This window comes from Phascolarctos cinereus, unplaced genomic scaffold, assembly GCF_003287225.1.
Source record: "Phascolarctos cinereus isolate Bilbo 61053 unplaced genomic scaffold, phaCin_HiC Scaffold_726;HRSCAF=1367, whole genome shotgun sequence".
NCBI classification, from domain to species: Eukaryota; Metazoa; Chordata; class Mammalia; order Diprotodontia; family Phascolarctidae; genus Phascolarctos; species Phascolarctos cinereus.
Genome location: NW_027556098.1, coordinates 60,007,626 through 60,021,422, shown reverse-complemented (window position 1 = coordinate 60,021,422; position 13,797 = coordinate 60,007,626). Strand labels below are relative to the sequence as shown.

Below are 13,797 nucleotides of genomic sequence, written 5' to 3'. Positions count from 1 at the left end.
GATAGGCCCCTATTCCTGTGTGAAAGCAAAGAGATGGGAAGCAGCATCCTGAGTTAAGGAAACAACCAGTACACCAGTTTGTGACCTAAAAAGTTAACAATTTTTATAGAGGTGCCATCCAAAGGTGACAAATAGGTATATCACTTTTGATTTCCATTCAGTAATGGTCAAAGATTAATCATATATAACTTCTTAAACATTCGATTGAAGTCCTTAACTTCTTTCCTTCTTTACTTTTTTTTGGTAAGATTTGTCTAGGTCTAAAAAGGACAAATGGAGGACTCCCAAAGTTCTGTTATATATAGCTCCCTGTAACTAGACTAGTTTTACCTTCAAGTACTTAGGTGCTATTCAGTGCATAAATATTACGTTATATTATTTCATTACGTATGGTGCCGTGAAACACAATCTACTTTCCCTGCTTCTCTTAAGCCACGTACTTTTTCATATTTCCTTATTTGAGATCATGATTGCTATCTCTGCTTTTTAATTCATTTGTTGCAAAGTCATATCTCTTCCAACCTCTCACAATAACTCTTAAATCTTTAACTCTGAATCTGCTTCAAGCTGATTCTTATAAATAACATATTGTTAGATTTGACTTTCTAATCCATTATGATGCTCTCTCTCCTCCACTTTTTTATTAATGTGTTCACACAGTTCCCATTCAGAGTTGACTGTTAATGTTTTCCTATCACCATATCCTTTTACAATTTTTCTTCTCTTTCTTTAAAAAGCAGATAAAGAAATGGGATTCACCTAATATTTTATCACTGAAGTGGTTGGTTCCCCCACTTCTGTCCCTGCTCTCTTCAGCCAGTCCAAAATTCAATTACTGACTGACTCTTACACTTTCTTTTCTCCATAGCTGGGTTTTTGTACTTGTGACTATTTTCTCTTGACTCTGTTTTCCCTATTGAACTCCTCCATCTTGCCTCTCTCTATTTTCCTGTTGAATTTAATGCATTTCTTCTTATTACATTAAAGTATATGCTTAATTGTGTATGTGAAGTCTTTTTTTTATTTAGTTCAGAAAAGAATGAGTTTCATGAAATGCCTGTTCCTCTCACTCTCTTCCATGTTTTTATGCTCTTCTTCTGGCAAACCTTAATTAAGAGAAATACTAAGTTTGTAGGACCATATATTTAAAGTTGAAAGGGACATTAGAGGTTATTAAAGTCAAACCTTGAATTTTACAGATGAGGAAACTGAGACCTAGAAAGGTTAGGTGACTTGCAGAGTGTCATACAACTACTAAGTGTCTGCAGGATTCAAACCAGTCATCCTGACTCTGAGTTCAGAATTCTAACCACTAAACAAAGCTACTGAATAATTCTTATTTTTTTCCTAGTGTATTACATTTTCTCTTCCCTTTGTTCCCTTCTTTCAACCCTCCTCCACCCAAGTATTCCCAAAAGGGAACACTTTATCACCCTAAGGCCCTGTATTTATCTTTCTTAATTCCCTCTATGACTCTTGAAACAGACGGTCTCTGAAGAGACAAATGTCACTTCTGTCCCTATAAGAACGTAAGCACTTCATCATCTGGAACCTTTTAACTGTTCAAATATATGTCTCTTGCTTCCTGTATTTAAGTTTCAAAGACTCAGTCCATTTCTGTCTTTTCATCAGGAGTGCTTAAAACTCCTTTACATTATTAAAAATTCATTTTTCTCTTATAAGAATTATTCGGTTTTGCAGGAAAGGTTATTCTCCGCTTGAAATTTTGCCTTTTGGAACCTGGTACTGTATTACAGTATTTCCTTTCCTACATGGTAATTGCAATATAGTCTTATGTAATTCTGTGTACTTCCTTGGCACTTGAATTCTTTCTGGCAATTTGAATGGTTTCCTCTCCCCACCCCTTTACCTGAAGGCTATGGCTTTTTGGGTGTGACATTCCTGGGTGCTTTCTACAGTTTTTCAATAGTTTCTATAGTTGTTCTCCTCCCCCATGCTCAGGGAGATGATTAATAGACTTCATTTTCACTGTCTTACAGTTCTAAGAAATCTGGGGGAAAAATTTTTTTTAAAATTTCTTGAAATATGGGATTCAGATTTTCTATCTGATCATGGTTTTCAGAGAGAGCTATGATTCTTAAATTACTTCTCCTTGACCCATTTTTCAGGTCAGTTGTTTTTGGAAGATAACTTTCTATGTTCTTCTAAATTTTCCATCATTTGACCGTAATATTTCTTGTCTTGTGGAATCACTAGGTTCCATTTTCTCCATTCTATTTTTTCAGGGAGTTCACAACTTGGGTAATGTTTTTAACATCTTTTCTGAGATATTTATCCTCTTTCTACTTTTTATAAGAAGTTTTTAAGCTCATGCTTTATATTTTCCTGTTATTAATATTGTTGTAGTGAAGCTACTATTTCTTCTGAGGCTCTATCTGTATTTATTGTAAAGTTACTCCCTTCTTCTGGGTTGGGTTTATCTCTTGGCCTTCTCCCCATTAAACTCGTATGTTCTCCTGGGGTTCTTAAGTATGACATACTAAACACATATTATTTGTCTGGCCTGACTCCTAGTTTATCAACATGGCACCCAATTTTAACAGGCTAAAACCCAGATTTTATCTGACAGTAGCCCTCTTATCTCAGACCCTGATTCCAAGCCCAGCATTCTTTTTAATACACCATGCTGCCTCTCTGCCTAACAACAAAAGAGATGTCATTGTGGATTATCTGTGGCAAAATTTTAAACTTCAGACTAATTTTCTCTCCATCTTTATAGGCTGCCTCCCCCAAATCAATTGCCCTATGGCAGGAATTAAAACTAATATTAGCTTAGGTAAAAAGAAAAATCAATAATTAAAAAACATTTATTAAATACATACTATGTGCCAGACACTATGCTAGGTACTTGGAATTTTAAGTATAAATAATGAAACAATTCCCACGCTCAAGGAGCTTAAATAGCGATTAAAAAAAAAAAACACACACACCAAAAACAAAAACAAAAAACCAAACGCCATGACATGTACATTCAGATAAATGTTAAAACGTTTTGGCTTATTCACACCATTTTTCTTTGATTAGCATAAATAACTAAATATTTATAGAAGGACAAGTATTGAGGCAAATCATGTTGTCAGCTATTATTTATAACATGTAGCAATTATTAACTATACCAATTACAAATATATCATTGAAAATATTGTGAATTAATAACTGTTAAATAAGTTGTTAAGAGTGATATAATAATTTATTTTCAAATTATATAACATTTGGGGTATAAGGAGACAAGGAAAAATGAGGTTTTTTTTCTCTAAGCAACACTAGGTATGCTGCAATTATTTACTGTTTTTCCACCACATATTACATTTTATTCTCCTTTTAGATGGCGATGGAGCACTCTACTACGGCATCATACACTCATTGCATTTTCAATGATGATATCTAATAAGACATCCCATTTTCTTGCAAATTTAATTCTTAAGTGAATGTTGTAATTTACAACAATGTATGTGATATACATTTTAGGCATCAGTTCACTGGCCAATATAATGATATGTCATTCTAGTAGATCCTACACAGAATTGCTATAATTCTATTCAGTTTTCCCTAAAAGAAGTCACATCTTAAAGAAAACCCAACTTACAATGATTAACATGAATTGAAGAGACTTGAATATCATAAACATTGAGGGCAATGATAGCTTTTTTCTAGGAATACTATGTCTCTGGAAGATGTAAGAGGAAGTAAGGTCAAATTGCAACCTGCAAAATAACTCAGGGAGGTGAGCAAAAGAATGGAAGGGGACTAGTTAATTCCTCCCCTTCCTTCACAGTACTATTGCTCTTCTCAACACTCTGAAAGGAACTGAGATCAAGGTTCCAAGTAAAGTGAATCATGCAGGGGATTCCCAAGTGCAGACAAAATGCTGGTACAGAGTCATATTCTTAGTTATATAGAATGTACAACAATGTACCTGTGTTTTTGAATGTTTTAAATACAATCAGTAAATATAATATAAACAAACCTAATATTACGGTGAATACGTCAAATAATGACAGCAAAAATGGGTAACTTTAACATAAATTTTAACTACCTAAAATTATTTTTTCTAATTATTTTAGTATTGTTTGCTATTTACCTCTTGATATCTGACGGAGTCATCTTCATTTTTTAAAGTGATACATATATTTCCATAAACCTTAAAACTAAGGTTAAAGAAATTATTTTAAAAAATATTCACACTGAGAAACTAAGTAATGTGCAGCCACACATTTTCATTTTTAAGTAAGAATGTTTAAATGTTTATTACATGTTACACAATTTTCCTTATGTTGGTAGTACTACAGTTATTCATTTGTTTTTACAAAACCTACTGAGTCCTCAAACTGAAAGAGTCTGTGTCTAAGTTTTACAGTGATAGAGATAAATGACTTACCTTCACATCCCTGTGAATTATGTTATTATCATGACAGTAGCGTAGTGCTTCCAGTATCTGTCTCATGTAATGACTGTAAAAACAAAATAAATCTAAGACTGTATAAAGAACATAAAAAACCCAACTTATAATAAACACAATGTCTGCAATTAATAACTCACACCTTCATATTACTTTTCTACAGACACATTTCAGTGGACTAAAAAAAAGGTTGGTAGAAATCTAGTTTTAATAATAAAGATAAAAAAACAATTTTAGAATGATATTCTGCAATGTTAGAGTACATAAGAACTTAATATGCTTTCCAATCCTCAATTAACTTCAATTACATTAAAAAGTAGACTATTAAATAGACATGCTCATTGCTGCTGCACACAATCTCAATGAGACAAAAAATTTCCAGTTCACTGACCTCTGACTGATTTGTAATCAGCCTGTAGGACAAATAGCAAGTTGTCCAGGTCCCAATTTTGCCTACAGCTACAGAAAGCAACACAGTTATATGCCTTTTAGCTGTTAACACCCCAAAAGCCCATGTGATAAACATGCTACTTCATGACAACCTGACTCTTCTTGATAATCCCTTTCACATGCCTCTGATGTGGCCATTAACCACTAGACAAATGTATACATATTTGTGAAACTTTCCCTCTAAGTATGGCCACATCCCTGGACCTCAAATACCACCTTGTTTTGCAATTCTCTAATGAATGTCAATAAAATATACAATAATGTTAATTAACTGGGTTTGTATCTTATTGTCTTGATAAATCATAAAATCCTCAAAGGTGCTAATCTAAACTATATATCTTCTAATTGCTTAGTACAATGCTTAGAACCCAACAGACGATTAATAACTGTTTAAGAAAGCATTATAACTGTAAAGTAAAATAACTGTTTAAGAAACTACTTTTGTCTATCTCTGTATGTGTGTCTCCTTGCTACTCTTTTGCTTGTTCTACCTCAAAGACAGGGCTTGCATTTTCTTCTTTTCCCCTTATTTATATTCTCCTCAACTATGGAACTGAACCAAATTTTAAATTATATAATTAAATTAAGCTGCTTTTTTCCTTCAATATAGCTCTCAAATGATGCATTTTTATGGGTTAAGAGAATTACAGAGGGGAAAAAAGATTTTCCAACTTGTTACACAACTTTAATCCATCTCTAGGGTTTTCTCTCCCTATTCCAAACTCCATGAAAGTTCATGTAATCAGATTTTTCTGTCATGCATATAAGAGGTTTTAAAAAAAAAAAGAACAGAGAGCAATGTCATACAGTAAAAGGTAAAATGGATTTGACATTAGAGGATCTGGGTTCAAATCTTGCCTCTGCCACTTGGCACCTAAGTGCCCCTGTGCACATATCCCCCAATTTTTTTTTTAATTAAGCACCAACTGAGATCAAAGCACCATGTTAGGATTTACAAATGGATCCTGCAATAAGATATAAAAACAGATTATCATATCATATTGTAGGTTATTTATATTCATTACAGAAAAAAATAACTATTTGAGGCCCAAAGCATGGCCACATCCATATGGAAAGCTTTATTAATGTGTCCTCAAGTGGTAAATGGACCACATTAGGAGTTATGGGGAAGGAATGAGCAAAAAGTCAAGCTTTCACTTGCCAAACCCTGGATCAATCATAGCACCTATGAAACTCATCCTATACATGTACTACTGAATAGAGCAGGAGGAACTCATGCAACTAAGCTGACTTGGTCAAGCCAATAATCATTTATTAAGTGCTGACTGTGTACCAGGAACTGTATAAAGCTGGATATACAAAAAAAGGCAAAAAATAATCCCTGCTCCTAAGGAGCTCACAGTCTAATAAAAGGAAAGAACATGTAAACAATAATGTAAGAACAAGATAGAAACAGGAAAAACTGGAGATAATCTCAGAGGGAAGGCACTAGTATTGAGAGAGACCTGGAAAGATTTCTTATAATTTAAGAAGATGAGGGATTTAATGCAGTAATGCCCCAGGAACAGGAACAGAGGATGAGGCCCTGGAATAGATAAAGGCCAGAGGCCTGAAGTAGGGTACCCTGAGAAGACTCAGGCATGAGGAGTCAACAGGCAAATTAAATGAACTGTACTCTCCAAATTGACCATTATCTCCTAACTGTCAAATCTTTTTGGTCTTTTTTCAGTTCCATCCTTCTTGATCTCACTGATGCACTTGATACTGGTGATCTCTTCCTAGAAAGACACACCCTTCTCCTTTCTGGATTTTTTGTGACACTGCTCTCTCCTGGTTCTCCTCCTACAGTATTTGTATAACTATTCCTTCTCACTATCCTTTGCTAGATCATGATCAATATTATATCACCTGTGATGTTACCTAAGGCTGTGTCTAGGACTTGCTTTTCTTCACATTAGTTCCCATGAGTTTAATTATCATATAGATATAGATATCCAACCCCAGTCTCCTTCTTGAGCTCTCGTCCCACATCACCAACTTTGTACTGGATATTTCAAACTAGCTGTCCCATGGCAGGGACTATGAGACAACAATATATACTAATATGCTCTAGCAGCAGGTTCCAGGAATGGAATTTAAGGGGAATTGTCTGGAAATGTATACATTTCTTCTTTCCTGCCCCTAAATGGTCTGCTGCTGCCTCCAATTAAAAGAAGGTCAACACTTGGACAGCACTAGAATCAAGAGTAGTCAAGATACTTAACTTCAGCTATATTCACATGCTTACTAGTTATTATTCACAATTTTATATTTAATTTCTTCTTTTTTATCTGATCACCCTAAGCTTTCTCAAATGCAGAAGCTGATAAAGAATTACCACTTCATTTGATCTCTGCCAATATGCATTTGATTGCATTATACAGTAACACTTCGGCTTCACTGGAAAAGGCTGGTAATATACACATTTGCTTTATAAAGCTAAAAGTTTAGACTTCTAATGATCTATAAGGCCTCACCTTTAGATACTCCTAATACTAAAAGTAAGAAATTCTAAGTGGCATATTTTGACAAAGTATGAAACACTGAATTTCAGTGAAAAAATAAATGAAAACATCACAGACATAAATATTTGATATTAGAACTGCTTATATGAATTCACACTCCAATTGGCAGGCTGCTTCTCCTTCATTTTAACAATGATCTATATCTGTATAGCATTTTAAAATGTTCAAAACATTTTCCCTACAACAATCCTGTAAAAGCAGGTATTGAAAATATTAACCTTACTTTGCAGATAATGAAATGAGGCTCAGAGACTTTAAATAATTTTTTAAAAATTATACAACTTGAAGTTGTCACAGCCGGGTTTCAAAACCAGTTCATTCTTAACAGGTACAGACTTTCACTGTATCCTTAGGAATCTCAATTCCTTTTCAATTACTGTAAGACATTATATATGAAAATGAATTCACTATCATTACATTTAAAATGATGCCTCAGGGCAGGCAGGTGACTCAGTGGATAGAGTATGGGCCCTGAAATCAGGAGGACCTGAGTTCAAATCCAGCCTCAGATAAAAAACTTGACACTTACTAGCTGTGTGACCCTGGACAAGTCACTTAACCAACTGCCCAATAAATAAATAAGTAAGCAAGAAAATAAATAAATAAATAAAAATAAAATGATGCTTCCAAAGCCTAGAAATCTAGATAACTTGGAGAAAACTGGTTCCAGTTATTTGTTAAGGAAAAAAAATTCAATATAATACTTGAAATGGATTGCTATGTACTGATTTAAAGTAATAGTCTTCAAGAACTAGAAAACTTTATCAATCAAATAGTCTAAACATCACACATTACAACATGGTAAATTACAATTACTTTTTGGGTAAACTATGTTTTCATATCATATAGTGTAGAAACAGTATTTTTGAAAGAAGTTTACCACTGAAATAATGATAGCACATTGCTATCTCACGGCTACTACCCCTGACAGAAATAAATTCATTCAAGTATTCAGGAACCAGCTAAACAAAAATGAATTCAGTTTCCCTCTTGAAAGTTGGGGGAATTTCAGTGAAACTAGGAGGAAATATCAAGGTAGCTATGTGGCCTCTGCACAAATGCATTTAGATCATTAGAATGTATCTCCATGCTTATGCAATTCAATAGGTTATTAAGTGTAGGCTGCAATATGATGGGTCATAGGGAATAAGAGCTAAAATGTTCCTCTAAGAAAAAAAGCACAGCAGGATAGTTTATAAACTCCACTCAAAATCAATAAATTACTAAGAAACTGGCTCAGTATAAGCCAAAACACAGACACAGAGTAATGACAAAGAAAATGCTTTCCAAGGCAAGCAGAAAACATGTCAACCTGCATTTGTCTGCCTTTCAGAGACACAACATGCCTCTCCTCAGGTTTTCAAAGATAACTTCTCAAAAGCCACCTTCAGACATGGTATTATAGAAGATTGTCAAATTTCCTAGATCAAGCTGGTGACAAAAATAAGGTGTTTTGTTTTTTTTTAAAGACTGTTTCCTTTTGGCATTCTAAGGAAAAAAGTAAGCCTTTCCCTTGGTGACTCTGCTAACCAAATTCCTTAACTGAAATGGAGTGAAGATCTCCACACACACAGCTCACTTTCATGGCAAAGGATCAATGAGTTCCTGTTGTTTCACTACAGTTCACTGATACGTCGTTGTTTCATTATCCCCTGTGGACTAGAAAAAATTCACCCTGATTTACCAGTCTGAGAGAACAGAGCAATCACCAAGAAGACTGTAGTAATAGCCAACTGCGGTTATATTTTATGTTATTTGCTTTGCTGCTTTTTCCAGATGGTCATAATATAATTAGGGAGTCAGAAAGAAAAAGACAAACATCAAAATGCTTTTATTTTAATACAAGTCTTATGTCTCATAAGTATGTTAGTGTCAAATTAATTAAACAGTGTTTTCATAGAATCATGGATGCTTATCATTTGAAGGGCCCTTTGGGAGTCACCTTGTCCAATCTTCTAACCAATACAGGAATTCTTTCTACACTGCCTGACAGATTCATGTAAACACAAAGGGCTCAATACTTTTTTATTCTATTTCATATAATGTTACAAAATTCTTAGGAGCTCTATTTTACCTTTGAAAATTCCACATATTAGTTATAGTCCTGGCTTGCTCCCCAAAAGTCTTTTCACAAAGTCACTATAATCTTTATTTTCAGTCATCATGCTCTTCCTAAGTTAAAAGCTAAATACAATGAATAGCTAATAGAAGTGATTTTCAAATCGTTGCATTTTTACATAGAAAAGTATATTAGTAGCTACCTGTTTCCTAAAACTCAGATAAGTAGGGGAAATCTTAGTATTTTAACAGCATGTCATTATGTCAAGTTTTTAATCTTACACCCCTTGCGAAAGACAAACAAACTGGGTGCCTAAGACAAGGAAAACCAAAGGATGTTGGGAAGTACAGGATTACAGTGGTAATTTAAACTCTGACATTAAACACATGTATCTTCAGAGCTGTACATTATAAGTACACTAAGAACTACACTGTGTAGCAAAAAGAACACTAGATTTGGAGTCAGAGGCTCTGGGTTTGATTGAGTGCCTAATCTCTGACTTACTATATGCTTTGTGACATTGACCAAGTCATTTAACCTCTCTTAGCCTCAAACATCTCACAGGACAGTTGTTCCACTACGGAAAATGCTTTATAAATTTCAAGGCACTATAAATATCTTTCACAAAATAAGTATTTAGAGTTTCTTGAATTTAAATGAATACGAACACTGTGCTTCTATTAAAAAACAAAAAGTCATATACTCTTTACCTAAAACTTCATTACTTTTTGACAACAATATTTTAAAGGTTATATTTCCTTTTATAATGTAATGAGGTTAATTTTCTTATATCCAACATACAGTAGCAGCTTTAAAATTTATTTATAAAAACAATGTTTATTTTTCTTAAAAGTATTCATATTTATTTTAATGTATTAACTGGAAAGCAATCTGGAATTATACCAAAAAGTTACCGAACTGTGCATATCCTTTGACCCAGTGATACCACTACTAAGGCTATAACTCCAAAGAGATCAAAGAAAGAAGAAAAGGATTCACTGTACAAAAATTTTAAAGCAGCTCTTTTTGTGATGGCAAAGAACTGGAAACTGGGAGCAGTGGGGAGAGAACTCCTGGGGGAATGGCTAAACAAAGTATGGTATATGAAATAGAATACTATTATATTGTAAAAATGATGGAATGGACCTATCAGAGAAACCTAGGAAGAGTTCTATGAACTTAGAGTGAACAGAACTAGGTGGAAAATTTATACAAAAACATTATAAAAATGAAGAACTTCAAAAAACTTAAGAATTCTGATTAATTCAATAATCAACCATGATTCCCAGGCCTGGTGATGAAGAATACAATCTACCTCCTGACAGAGATTTGGTGTACTAGTTATGCAGAACAAAACACATTTTTGGCCATGGCTAATATGGAATTTTGTTTTGTTTAACTATGCTGATTTGTGACAAGTGTTTTCTTGTTCTTTTTAGTGGGGATGGGGCAGGGTGGTAGAAGTGAGGTAGTTGGGAGGGAGAAAATGAAAATAAAGGCTTAATCGAGAAAATAAAATTCAATAAAAAAGTTAAGCGTATGAGGAAAAGAAAATTGAAGTGAGGTAAGTAACTAAACAAGAGGACAAATATGATATATGCCTGCTAAAATTCCAAGTTAACTATAATTATTGCCTTTGTAAGGTAATGTATTTTAAAAGATAGAGCAGTCCACTCCATATAAAAACCAAGATGTTTAGCTTCATTACTTCAGTGGATGCCAGATGACATGAGAAAACTAATAGTATATAATAGCCAAGCATTCTGTATTGTTTTTCAAAAAGATGATTCCACTATGCTTTTCAGTCCATCAACAAGCATTAAGCACATATACTAGTAATACATTAAAGCAGCTGTCAAAAAAAATAAGCATATATTTTCATCTATGTTATAGTGGGTTTTTTTAGCTAGCAAATATAACAACTATTAGCCATTGCAGCCTTGTTTACCTTCAACCAGTAGAGTGTTGACTCTGATGGAAACTGAAGCTAATTAATAGATGATTAGGTAAAAAATGTAAATCAAGTCATTTAATCATTATAAGCTTAAGTTTCCTCATGTTAAATGAAAGAATTAAACTAAATGATCTCTTAAAAACTCTTTCAAATTAATATTCTATGACCTTATGATTCCATAACTATGAAAAGAATAGGACTAAACAGGGAGCAAAGTATATAGAGTTAGAAACTCTATACCATTGCTTTTCAAAACTGACTCTGATCGTGGTCTAATACTGAAATTTCCTAATAGATAAGTGGGAACAACCCTATACAGCAATAGAGATGTTCCTCTGTCAGGTGAGTTAAACGACACCATAAATGATTGTGCTGTGAGCAAAGAGTGGCTGTAGTACATTTAAGGAGGGAGGCCAGTTAGTCATCAGTGGGTAGTTGGTGGAAGAGGAAAAGGAGAGACCAGTCTGTCGTACTTCCAAATTACTGGCCAACACTGCACAGTGAACATGTCTTAGCTCTTTTTGGTTACTGTTTTTTAGTTCAATCCATTAGATCATTATAGCAAATGAGATAAGATATATAAAGTGCTTTGTAAACCTTAAAGCACAACAGAAATACTAGCTATTATTGTTGTTATAAATCTTTAACTTCCTAGAACTCAAGGTTTCACTTGGCACATATGTATGCCCATATAATTTCAACACTTCCTCTAAATATGAATTGGTTCTGCATTTTTTTCCCCCTAGTCTCTCTTGTCTTACTGTTTTCTTTGGGTTAACTGGCATATTATAATTTGACAACACTGAGAAACAAGGTGAAGACCTAGTGAGACATACCTTTTTTCAAATAAAAGCTAATTCTATAAGAACCATCAGGTATTAAAATCCTTCCTTGTCTGAAAATATTAATAAGAAGATGTGAAAATACAAGTCTGTTTTATCTAAAAAAACAAACACATAGTGTATGTTAAAATATTCATACAGAACTAATTTTCAGTTGTATTGATATACTATTCATGCATTCCATGTAGAAAAAAAAGTAGTTAACATTTCGATTGTATAACCTAACACCAGGCTCTCCAAAATAATTTCTGTACTATTTTCTTCTCTATTACCTTCCCCCACCCCAACTCTTCAATATTAGTTTAAATTACATACCTGGCTACAGCTTCACTGTATACAAAACCAGCATCTGCTCGTTTTACAATTTCAAAACACAGATCAGCTCCATCCATACTATAAAAGAGAAATATAAAAAAATGAGTTAAGAAACAGTAAACATACCTTCAAATTCAAGTAAACACTGAAAGTGAACTAACCTGTATATTTATTGGGGGGGGAGAGGGGGTGTGTGTGGTGTGTGTGTGTGTGTGTGTGTGTGTGTGTGTGTGTGTGTGTGTGTGTGTTGTGTGTGTATCAGATAATTATAACTTCTTTCACCTGAAAATAAATTAATTCAAAATTATGAGTGACTTTATAAAGAATACTTATGCCGCTACTAGTATTGAAAATTTGCAGGGAAGAGAAAATAAGAACTAATGAACAAGGAAAGAACACAGGTAGCAGAATGAATCACATATTTAATTTAATTGTGGTTTTGGATTGTGTTATAATGAGCAGTGAAAGACTTGGATTGTTCTAGAGCTAATTTCCTACTTTTTCTCATCCTAAGCATAAAATGATACCTGTTTTATACAACCGAGGATTTAAAAGTATAATATATGTCACAACTGAAGGCAAAAACTCAATTACAAGCTGTAGCTAGGAAGAATGATTAGGAAATTCATGAATTCATTTAAAAATTTTTTATTCTGTGGTAATCAGAGTTAAAGGAAGAGAAGTCAGCATTTTTCAGTTTGTTGTGCAATAAGCACACACCTGTTTCAACAAACAATCAAGGGTCAGTTAAACACTATATGCTGGGCACTGAGTGCTGTGCAAATTAAATGGAATGAAGTAAAATAATTAAATGTATTCACTTATACAACAAACCTTATAATTTTATACATCTTTTAAACACTTTCTGTATTGGTATACAGCATTGGGCCTAGAGTCAGAAAGAACTGAATTCAAATTTAGCTTCAGACATTTAATAGCTGTGTGACACTGGGCAAGTCACTTAAACGCTGTTTGCCTCAGTTTCCTCATCTTGTGAAAAATAACTCACTTGGACTCAGGAGGGATGAAGTTAAAAGCCCAGTTTATTATGCAGTTGCGGGTGTCCTATGGACTAGGACATATTGTACCAAAGCAGGAGTTCACTATTTATCTTTGATTCCCACCACAAAGTCCCTCCTGTTTCCTCATCAGCTGAGTACTCCAGAGTGTACAACTTCCTCATACACCCATTACTCATCTACTCCTTGACATGTCTCTCCCCTCCTTCATAA

The 13,797-nt window shown here is 33.9% G+C and overlaps 1 protein-coding gene across 11 annotated transcripts in view; it reads right to left on the bottom strand.

The window, feature by feature from the left end:
• The window catches only part of CASK (calcium/calmodulin dependent serine protein kinase), a 379,925-nt gene that overhangs the window by 207,561 nt on the left and 158,567 nt on the right, over nt 1-13,797 (bottom strand). For all 11 annotated transcript variants that reach the window (XM_020967084.2, XM_020967088.2, XM_020967093.2 and 8 more), the window contains exons 4-5: nt 12,566-12,643; nt 4,400-4,472 (exon numbers count right to left, since the gene is read on the bottom strand). In XM_020967084.2, the coding sequence (XP_020822743.1) occupies nt 4,400-4,472; nt 12,566-12,643 (151 nt within the window). The remainder of the gene's footprint in view (nt 1-4,399; nt 4,473-12,565; nt 12,644-13,797) is intronic.